The 12,187-nt window shown below is 30.5% G+C and overlaps 2 protein-coding genes across 2 annotated transcripts; one reads left to right on the top strand and one right to left on the bottom strand.

The window, feature by feature from the left end:
* The first annotated feature begins 664 nt into the window (after window positions 1–664).
* Window positions 665–1,664, top strand: LOC136772788 (uncharacterized). The gene is made up of 3 exons (XM_066725917.1): window positions 665–941; window positions 1,022–1,215; window positions 1,308–1,664. Exons 1-3 carry the CDS (start codon window positions 665–667, stop codon window positions 1,662–1,664), a joined length of 828 nt encoding a protein of 275 aa, XP_066582014.1.
* A 561-nt stretch (window positions 1,665–2,225) lies between these two features.
* On the bottom strand, window positions 2,226–3,722 carry LOC136772779 (putative nuclease HARBI1). Its single transcript, XM_066725907.1, has 4 exons — window positions 3,487–3,722; window positions 2,973–3,259; window positions 2,308–2,854; window positions 2,226–2,235 (listed from the first exon to the last, which is right to left on the bottom strand). Exons 1-4 carry the CDS (start codon window positions 3,720–3,722, stop codon window positions 2,226–2,228), a joined length of 1,080 nt encoding a protein of 359 aa, XP_066582004.1.
* Window positions 3,723–12,187: the final 8,465 nt, after the last annotated feature.

Raw genomic sequence — 12,187 nt, 5'->3', positions numbered from 1 at the left:
CATGCATTACATACATATATTTTTAAGAAATTTGAGTCTGATTTCAGCTTATTTTCGAACTCTGTGACCGCTTCAGTCGTGGCGAGTGGCAAAAGTTCGTTGACTTCGTTTAAATTGATTGTTTGGGAGCTCGAGGCCGAATTATTCTTAAATAAATTGCCTGCAATTTCCAGTAACTCATTTAGTTTCCTTAATATGAGCTTATGCTCATCTCTGCAGGCTCCTATAATAAATATATACATAATAATACATATATATATATTTAATTAAATGGTCGCGAAATACAATACATGTATATATTTTATTTAAATTTAAATCGACATTTAGCGTCATTTAAAATCTTGCACTTATTAGGTGATTTACTCGACATTTGATTGGATGATAAATCATAGGATTTGTTCCTTTTCGTTAATCTGCCTTAAAGTTAAGTATAATTAAGTAGTGGTACCAATCCATGCAGATGATTGGAATAATTTCAACTTGAAAGTTGGTAAGATTTAAATTGTAACTCTCGAAAATTTCAGGTAGTTTCAGAGGGGAAAATTAAAATATCACAAAGGAGGGGATATGCATATTAATTAATTTTCCACATTTCATCCCTGTAATTGCATAGATATTTGATAAGGTTGAGACAATTTTTGAGAATATATTAGTGTTGCAAAAGATGTCTAACTGTAAAAGAAATGAAAATTTTTCCTATGACGAAAAAATTGCATTTATTCAAATAATAAAAAAATACGCATCAGTAATTGAATCAAAGAAAACAGATGGTGTAGGTTTAAGAGAGAAGTCAAATGCTTGGTACGAAGTTAGTAAAGAATTCAATAATTTGTATTCTTCCAGTAAGAAAACTGTAGATATTTTAAAAAGGCTATGGAATAATTTAAAAGCTTCTGCGAGAAAACATTTTGCAAAATTAAAAAGGGAGACATACTTAACAGGTATTTTTGTGAATATATAAATTATAACACTTAATTATAAATTAGAGACAATTTTATATATGAAACTTAAAATCTGTTAGGTGGTGGAACTCACGATGTAAAACCAAATGATATTTATGACAAAGTACATGAGATAATTGGCCTGTCTATAGAAGGACTTTCAAATGCATATGATAAAGATGCCATTATAAGTCAGAATAATATAAGAAGTTTAATCGAAGATGACGAAAATAATAATTCAAATTCAGTTGAATTGGATGATCCTGTTTTTGAGGTTAATATATAGCTGCAACGTAATAAAAATGTAACAACTATAATTCATTGTCAAAATGTTATAAATGTTTCATTTTTATTTATTGTTTTCAGTATTTAGTAGACAATGATCATATAAAATCATGGAGTACATGGGATCCTAAGCAATTAAAATCACCATTAAGTACACCCTTAAATAATTCCATTGAGAGGAACTTATCTTTGCATACTTCAAAAAATATTAATGTTTCTTCGATTGGGAAAAAAACGAAAGTTGATACTAAAAAAACCTTAGAGCAAAGCAAAATAGAATTAACAGAATTAATGCAAAAATATTTTTGTGAAAAAGGGGAATTAGAAAAACAACTTTTAGAAATCCAATGTCGAAAAGAAAAACTACAAGTTGAATTGTTAGAATTAGAGATTAAGCATAAATCTATGCTAGTAAGGATGGTTTTTGTAGTAATTTAAGTAATTGCTGTTAAATAATAATAAAATTAATCTTTACCAGTTTCAGTCTTCTAACAAAGAAAATTAATTAAGCACGTTAATGGGTGGAAACATTCAATTGGAAAAATTAATACTGTGATTGTGGAACTTAAAACTATATACTTTACTAAGTTAAAAATTAATTTACATACGTTATATAAAAAAATCTGTTAAGTGTCTTTTTTGCATTTACTTATATTGTGGTATTTTATTTTAATTAAGTCGCTGTGATGTACGTTATACATATGTGATATTATGATAAGTTGCAATAAAAGCTTGGACAATATTTTCTATGATATATAAGATATTATGACTTCTTATCTATAAATAATTTTATTAAAAACTTATTAATTATGTTTTACATAATTATGTTATTAATGAGGATCGATGAGTTAAATTGAAAAAAAAAGGCTATAAAAAAGGATTATCGTAAATAAAATGCAAATTAATATGCATTTGATGTCAATAATCTTGAAAAAACCACTAAGATCAAATTATGTATTTTAATTTGAATTAAATAAATACTGATTAGATTTTCATACTTTATAGGAGCCTGCAAATAAAAAAGTACCTGTTATATTTATATATGTATAATGCACAAAAATTAAAAACACGATAATACAACCTTCGAAAATAATTATTGATTAGATATTGTCTTTCGTCTACTTGCAGATTATTTTTTAATTCTTCTACCATAATATTATATTCATTTTCATTTAAATATTCTATATCACATGCTAATCTTGTTATGTTATGCAGAACAACGCATGCTACAATCATTGGTAGAGTCCTTTCAGGAGTGCAAAATCGAGATCCCGTTGAAAGTACTGCAAATTTCCTAACTAAAATTCCAAAACATATTTCGACCATTGATCGAGTACGAATGTGTGACTCGTTATAGAGTGTTTCTGCTGGCGTATTTGGATTAAGCAAAGGGGTTAATAAGTATGGAAGACATGGATAGCCTGAATCCCCTAATAATATGCTACTCCCAAATTCTTTATTTTCAAAGCGTGCTTTCATTCTGCAATTATCAAAAATTGTTGCATCATGAGTCGCTCCAGGCCAGCGTGCAACAACATCTATTATCTCTAATTTGGAGTTTACAATCGCTTGAACGTTTATAGAAAAAAAGCCTTTTCTATTTCTAAACAGCTCACTATTATCTCCGCCTGAAAGTATATAGATATCTATTTTTATCAACATATATTTAATTTATTATATACCTAAATAGAAATTGTGTATATTTTATATATGATACCACTAAAAGAAAATATCTATTTTTCATACCATAAGATCTGATTCTAACGTGTATACAGTCAATAGCACCTAGTACTAAGGGAAAACCGGCCACATAAAAGTTCTCCATTTCTGCTTGTACTCTTATATGCGCCTCAGAAGGAACCTTTATATATTCCTCATGAAGTTCAGCTATTGCAACCACAACTTTGTCTATTATTCTATGACCACTGCTTTTACTGATACCGCAAAAGTCAGCCATTGTTATAATAAACAATCCAGTTGCCAAAAATCTTAATGTCAGAAGTAGTTGAATTTCTGGTTTAATCATGTTATTTCTGAAATTAAACATTCCAACTCAAAAAGTATTTTAAAATCAACTTGTACACATAAGAAAAGTCATAATTTAAAGCAATAACTATTAAAACTATTAGATCTTACGACATTATTACAACCTAGTGAGGAAACAGTCTGCTACTGCATGATATCAATTAAATGTTGAATCGATGTTATAACTTATTATTTTCTTACTATATAGGAACGATAAAATTATTACGAAAGATACCTCTCTGTATCATGAAGTAATTTGTGCTTTATTTTATTCAATAATTCGATAAATTGATTTTTTAATAAGCGAAACCTTCTTTGGAAATCAATGTTATCCAAACGCTCAAACCAATTGATTCTTTCCCATATTTTTCTCGGCCTTCTTTGACGAATTTCAAGAACATTATTATTTTCTTCGTCCGTACTATCACTACTCAATATCCACTCTAAAATATTTTCTTCTGTATTCTGCATGCTTAAAATTTTAATTTATTCATATTAACATAAATCTGTTATTCATAGCATAATGATAAGTACATATATATAAGCTATTAATTATTACTTATTTAGATTATTTTAAATATAATTCAATACTCTTTGCTGGCTGCCAGCTTGCTACTTTACCATGAATAACGCTGAAAATTAAAAGATTCCGAGATTAATATTTATATGTACAAATTTTTATATAAATTAAAATTGTTTTTTCATGTCAAATAAAAACCTGTATTTTATTTTGTAAATGTCAATTTGCTCAACACGCATATGGCATATTAAAGATCGTATGCAATCATGGGCATGAAATGTGGGAAATTAATTAATCAAGAGACACGGTAGTGTCTCGACGGCAAGTACATATAAAAGTAGATAATGACATGTCTATACCGCCGAGCACTACCGTTAACTTATACAGTAGGTTTGGCCGCCTCAATTTTCAAACCGAATTTTTTCCGTGAATATTCCACTGTCATGATTTAAGTAAAGCTTTCCTTAAACTAGTTTGGAACAAGCTTTCATTTAAGACCATTAACATTAAAAACGGTTCATGCAATCCAGAGATCTCATACTGAGTTAGCTATATATATATCGAAAATTGAGATTCTTCTCCTTCATAATCTTCTTCTTCTTCTTCTTCTCCAGCCAGAGTGTATGTCTCGGGCTGAAGTTGGCTGCTTAACGTAGGTTTAGTGACGTCAGTAGACGTAAACGTAAATATAGCTGCACACAATCGTAAACAGTGTGTCTGTGTGTATCTCCTAGATATATGTTTTACTTCGTTTATTACGGTAAATCAGGTTAAGCTGCAAGATTGACAGTATTAACCTTAAAACAATTTGAACCTAATTATGAAATAAATAAATGAAAAAACATGATTAGGCTGTTCTTATTTAAATTTGATGAGGTTATACTCATTAAAAGGATTTTTAATTACATAAATAAAGGAATCAACAAATTAGATAAGCATAACAATGAATTTTATAATATTAAATGTAATATATTTTCTGGTACTTTGTGGAATTTTATTTCAGATTAAATTATTGTGATGTGTTTATTGTATCATTGCTAGGGATACAGCTGACGGGATGAAGTAAGATTAATTTTCAACACTGTGCCAAGGAGAAGTATACTTTCAATATTTATGTGCATCGGTGATTGCCAGGATTGCAAGAATAAATAAATGAAAAAACAATATTAGACTGTTCCTATTTGAATCCGATGAGGTTATACTCATTAAACGAATTTTTTACATAAAGGAATCAACAAATTAGATAAGCATAACAATGAATTTTATAATATTAAATGTAATATATTTTGTGGTACTTTGTGGAATTTTATTTCAGATTAAATTATTGTGATGTGTTTATTGTATCATTGCTAGGGATACAGCTGACGGGATGAAGTAAGATTAATTTTCAACACTGTGCCAAGGAGAAGTATACTTTCAATATTTATGTGCATCAGTGATTGCCAAGATTGCAAGAAATTGTTAAGGTATTTGAAAATCATACGCTAAACTTCCAGGTACTGAAATTAACAAAATACATGTTTAGCTATTTCTTTTCTTTAAACTGATGTGGGTATCAACTGTTTAATAGGTTTCAGATTAAATTAAGGTAAAAAAAATGCTTATTTGGATGATGTGAAATTTCAAAAAAATATTATTTACGTAGAATACAAGTTGACCAGTGCTTGGATTTGAGCTAATTATATGATAGTACATTTTACAAAAGAAACAAAGATATAATATATATGTCAAGAACAAATATTGAATGCTTTGTAACAATTAATTAGATTAAATAAAAATATTACTTCATTTGAACAATCTTAAGATATATATCAGTTTACAAACTCATCAATTTGTCGTGTAAGATTGTAAATTTTTAAATTGCAGGCATACAGTTGATGAAAATAGGAAATTGGCAGCAGAATATCTATGAACCAGAGGCTTCAATCATCTTATCTGTGGTATTTCCTGATACAGAATGTCCAGAGGAAGATAAAAAAGATCTTGGTATGGCAGAGAATATTCCAGAAATCAATGATGATGTTGAAACCTTGCAATTCATAAACATATGAAAAAAGGAGTAAATTTAAAGTCAAATCTTGAGAAAAGAATGGCTTGCCACTCAGTTTGGACTGAAATTTTTTAGAATATGAGGCTAATAGTTAACAAATATTATGATCAAAACATCTAGAAGCTTATAATTATGAAAATACTACCAATTTAACATTTTTCATATTACAGGCATACGGTAGATGAAAGTAGGAAATTGACAGCAGAATTTCTAAGAAACTGTGGCTTCAATGATATTCTCTGTGGTATTTCCTAATACAGAAAGTCCAGAGGAAGATAAAAATGATCTTGGTTTGGCAGAGAATATTCCAGAAATCAATGATGATGTTGAAACCTTGCAATTCATAAAAATATGAAAAAAGGAGTAAATTTAAAGTCAAATCTTGAGAAAAGAATGGCTTGCCACTCAGTTTGGACTGAAATTTTTTACAATATGAGGCTAATAGTTAACAAATATTATGATCAAAACATCTAGAAGCTTATAATTATGAAAATACTACCAATTTAACATTTTTCATATTACAGGCATACGGTAGATGAAAGTAGGAAATTGACAGCAGAATTTCTAAGAAACTGTGGCTTCAATGATATTCTCTGTGGTATTTCCTAATACAGAAAGTCCAGAGGAAGATAAAAATGATCTTGGTTTGGCAGAGAATATTCCAGAAATCAATGATGATGTTGAAACCTTGCAATTCATAAAAATATGAAAAAAGGAGTAAATTTAATGTCAAATCTTGAGAAAAGAAGGGCTTATAACTCAGTTTGGACTGAAATTCTTTAGAATATGAGGCTAATAGTTCACAAATATTATGACCAAAACATCTACGAACTTATAATTATGAAAATACTACCAATTTAACATTTTTCATATCAAGAGACACGGTAGTGTCTCGACGGCAAGTACATAAAAGTAGGTATAGACGTGTCTATACCGCCGTCCAGGCACTACTGTATCTTATACAGCAAGATTGGCCGTCTCAATTTTTAAATCGATTTTTTTCCGTAAATGAAACACTGTCATGATTTCAGTAAAGCTTTTCTTGAAATGGATTAGAACAAGCTTTTATTTGAGCCCATAAACATCAAAATTGGTTCACGCAATCCAGAGATCTCATAATCTGTTAGCTATATATATAACGAATTTAATTTCTTTCCGTCATCTTCTTCTTCTCCAGCCAGAGTGTATGTCTCGGGCTGAAGTTGGTCGCTAAGAAAAATGACGTCATTTTCACAACGCTTCCAACATAATATACTCAACGATCAAACTATGTATGGTTGTGAACTGTCAATTCGGCGACTATATTGAACTGTGTAAATTGTAATGTGAGGTTATTTTTATTTAATGCAGTGAGGTTATTCATCGTGTTGCGATATTGCATTTGTTAATTTCTACAATCACAAATAATTCAATTAACAGTGACTGAAGGATTCGCGAATTAGATAAGTATAATATTATATTTTACAATACAGGATGTAGTATATACTTTGTGGTACTTTGTGGTATTTCTTTTTGCAGATAAATTAAGACAGAATATTTTCATATTCATTGATGAGGATAGAGCTGACTGGATTAAATAAAATTAATATTTACAAGTCTGTGCCAATGAGAAATATACTTTCAACAATAATGTGCATCGGTCATTATCAGGAGGATATTAATTGAAAGAAATTGTTAAGGTACTTAATAATCATATGCTAAACTTTCAGGTATTGAAATCGTTAATCAAATACATGTTTTGCTTTTTGTTTACTTTAAACTGATATTGATTGTAATTATCCGATAGGTTATATCATATATATATAAACAAATATTTTAGATTAAATTATGGCAATGCTAATTTGAAAGATATGAAACATTCCAAAAAATCTTTATTTACGTAAAATAAAAGTTGACCAGTATTTGGATTTGAACAAATTATACGATAGTAGATGTTTACAAAAGATGCGAAGACAACCAAATATTACAGAAGTTAGGTCAACAAGCAATAAAGAAAATGGAGATGGGGCAAAATCAAATACTGGTAAGTAACTGAGATGTTTCATGTTCCTTCAAATATTTATTTTCTTTGAAGATTAAGATTGTTAAATGATGAATTTGATTTCAGGCTTACGCATAGTGTTATCATTTAGTATTTTACAGTCACTGTGCAAGTTTATTATAGCAAATCGTAATACTTGTGCTTTGACTTAAATACATTTGGTAAAATTGAATTAGAAAACCAAGGAAGAAGGTTCGCTCACATACTGACTATTGGAGTTGAATCAAACATTGGGCTTTTCATTCCTGCATTCTGGTATTTGAAACAGGCAAGGATGAAAGCATTGAAAGATTGGCAAAGTAAGAATAAGCCAATATTCAGATAATCGTCATCCATTGCTCAGCCATAATTTAAGGATGAGATTCATTGGATGAAATTCTGTAAAATTGAGTTAATAACTGTTGATAGTTTTCCTCTGTTACCTATGCTAGTATTCTAGGCCAAAGGCAGTATACTAGTCGTTGGTATGGATGAAAAAATGCACGGTTACTCTCAATTGAAAGTCAGTCCAAAAATTAATGGTTTCTACTCCATTTTGCAGCACCAGAAGTCCGACCAGTTTCAACAGTGTATAGAAATTAGCGAAACGAACATTTGAGGACTCTGGCACAGGAAATGTTATAAGGACGACTCGCCAATGTATCTCCCATGCCACCTTTTTCAAGAGTTACCAGCATAAATGTAATAATGATTGGTGCCAAAAAGAAACGTGGTATGCAAAACGACAATGCCAGCTTTGAATATATGCTTAATTCTAGCTTATTCAAAGCTTTGCGAATTGCTTGTCCAGTCATGCCCCTGTATCACCTCAAGCAGCTGATGGAGTTACTGAAGTTTCACAAAGTCAGATGTTGGTAAAAAGTAAAATGTTGATTAACAAATGGAATGATTCATGTTTCTTTAAAATATTATTTTCTTTGAAGATTTGAGATATTTAAATGAGTAATTTGATTTTAGGTTTACTCAGATGTTATCATTTAGCATTTTACAGTCACTGTGCAAGTGTATTATAGCAAATAGTAATACTTGTGCTTTGACTAAAATACATTTGGTACAATTGAATTAGAAAACCAAGGAAGAAGATTCGCTCACATACTGAATATTGGAGTTGAATCAATCATTGGGCTTTTCATTCCTGCATTCTGGTATTTGAAACAGGCAAGGATGAAAGCATTGAAAGATTGGCAAAGTAAGAATAAGCCAATATTCCGATAATCGTCATCCATTGCTCAGCCATAATTTAAGGATGAGATTCATTGGATGAAATTCTGTAAAATTGAGTTAATAACTGTTGATTGTTTTCCTCTGTTACCTATGCTAGTATTCTAGGCCAAAGGCAGTATACTAGTCATTGGTATGGATGAAAAAATGCACGTTTATTCTCAATTGAAACTCAGTCCAAAAATTAATGGTTTCCACTCCATTTTGCAGCACCAGAAATCCGACCAGTTTCAACAGTGTATAGAAATTAGCGAAACGAACATTTGAGGACTCTGGCACAGGAAATGTTATAAGGACGACTCGCTAATATATCTCCTATATCACCTTTGTCAAGAATTAGCAGCATAAATGTGATAGTAACTGGTGCTAAAAAGAAACGTGGTATGCAAAACGACATAGTCAGCTTTGAATATATGCTTGATTGTAGCTTATTTAAAGCTTTGCGAATTGCTTGTCTAGTCTTGCCCCAGTATCAACTCAAGTAGTTGATGAAACTAGTGAAGTCTAGCAAGGTCAGATGGTGGTAAAAGTCAAATGTTGATAAACAGAAAATGTAAATGAATTAAAACATACATTTTACTTAATTATTTTTATGTTGAAAGTATGTTTATTGATTATGAAAAATTTAATCAAACTTTTATTATAGTGAAACTGAAAACATTAAACAAGTAGCCGGGGCATTAATTATGAAGTTCATTTATGCAGAATGCATTACAAATATCAATAAATTCAATGCGTTGACTGTGATATTTTTTCAATATTAATATATATTATTTTATTAGTTAAGCTCTGCTGTTTCAAAAAACGAGAAGTGTGGAAATTTTCTTTAAATTCTGTAGAAAAATTAAAATAATTATTTAATTTTTTAAATATTATACTCTTACAAAACGTTATGAAATCCCACAAAAAACAGACTTCGCCTGTATAAAAAGGCGGCAAGTACATAAACCATTTAGCATAAATAATATAGTAAAATTATCCAATTAAAAAAAGTAGTGAAATCCATCCAGATAGCCTTATCCGATTGTGCAAAAGTAAACGAAATTCTGCTACAAAATCCAGTCAACAAAATGACACCATATTGGAAACAGAACCTGACTTGTCAGTTTCTGCTAACAGATTAACAACAATATGATATCGCTTTATGCGGCAGAACCTGCAGCAGATTTACAGCAGGAACGCAGTAGACTCTGCGGCAGAGCCTGCAGCAGATTTGCAGCAGAAACACAGCAGACTCTGCGTACTTGATTTAAATGTCTTACGCCGTATGACGCATGCGCAGAACGATAAACATGACGCCGTCTTTTAGAACAACGTTAAAGCCACTAGGTGGTACATCGTTTAAAATTGTATTAATTATAATATCTGAAAATTTTTAAACATATAATGATAAATATCCAGAAGAAATAACGTTTAATTGACGTTGAGGGAACAACGTATTTACCCATAACCAATTCGAAACGGTTGAAAACAAGGCATCTTTCTAACATTTTTTAAACGTACGTTGTATTCTCCAAGAGAAATAACGTTTAACTTCCGTTGATGAAGCAACGTTTTTCTCCACAACTAATATGAAACGGTAGAATTGATGGAATCTTTCTAATGTATTTTAAATATTGATTTTTTCTATAGATGCAACGATTAAATGATGTTAGCACAACGTTTTCTTCGTGAACTGAAATTATGTCAAGGAAACAGTTCAAATATTGTTTTTAGTAATATTTATTCAAATGATTAAAAAATTGTAATTTATAAAAATATTTAACAACAAAGATTTTTAGGATTTAATTCGAAATAAAAAATAATGTAAGGTGATTTTCAATAACAGTTGCATATTCATCAAAATTGTAACGATATATCATATGCTAACGTAGCTTAGTGGTTAAGGTGCGCGCCATGTTAGAAATTCTTTCAGCTATTTTACGATTTGTAGCCAATTCCAGGAGAAAGGAGACTCGAAGGATCGTCCGCTGTGCTTCTAGGATGCAGATTATTATAGTGTGTAAGATTCGATGATTGATAGAAATCAATATAAAGACAATTAATTCATATAGATTACGTGTAGGAGGAAAAACCTGCTGCACGCAGGTTCGCGTCCAGCCATCTCCTAATATTTTTTCTTTTTTTTTTTTAGTAAAAATTGATTGTATAATGATAACTTATAATATTTTGTGATTTTAATGCAAATTTAAGTGTTAAATTATTCACGCGATTCAATTTATTCATCCTAAAATTTTTTCAAGCGGACAGAAACGTTAAATTAACCGTTGTGTAAACGTTAAATCAACCGTTGATAGAAACGTGGATTTTGGCGACATAGGGCACGTTGTTTCAACTATAGATAACGCGTTAAGAAATTACGTTGATTCAACATTTTTGGTTTTATTGGGTAACATTTTAAAGAGCGTACATAGAGTAACAAATCCTGCTTTGTTTTTGTTTTGAATCTGCTGTCAGAGCCTGTACTGCAGACTCTGTCGCAAATCTGCTATAAATCTGCGCTCAGGTTATGTATACAGATTCCGTTTTGTTTTTGGCGCCATTCTGCTAGAAGACTAGTATGTGCTGGTTCTGACGGCAAATACCAAGTCAAATGTTTCTATACTTGATGGCAATCTGACAACAACATTTGAGCACTTTTGTTAGCAATCTGCTGCCAATCTGCACACAAAATGTTATCTGGGCAAATATTAGGCAAGTGTATTTTTTCACCTTAGCAAAAGTTAAATTTTTGAAAAAAAAGGAACAACAAAATTACTTGCCGGGCCCGTAACGTCCATGCACAGTGGGAAATTGAATCATGTGTGAGATTCAGCTATTGGGATCTGACATAGTTGAAGCGCTCCAAGCGGTAAAAAATGAAAGCAGAGGAAGCCCGGGTTTTACATTGATTCTTATGGATATTTTTCAATAAATTGCAATTTATTATTGAAAACCTTAAAACTTTTGAATTTGGGAGAAAAGTTTGTACAGATATTCTCCATCGAAATCATTATAACCCTCCTGTAATTTCAATAGACATTTAGACACTTAGGCACTTCTGCGCCATATTGAATTTTCTATATATCTATATATATTGACTCCGCCCACGTGTCAGATCCCAA

This window comes from Prorops nasuta, unplaced genomic scaffold (assembly GCF_024137725.1).
Source record: "Prorops nasuta isolate Cenicafe-Biocafe unplaced genomic scaffold, Cenicafe_Pnas_1.2 PNAS00001, whole genome shotgun sequence".
Classification (NCBI taxonomy): Eukaryota; Metazoa; Arthropoda; class Insecta; order Hymenoptera; family Bethylidae; genus Prorops; species Prorops nasuta.
Note: the sequence above shows the minus strand (reverse complement) of the source record. Positions and strands in the feature narration are given on the sequence as shown.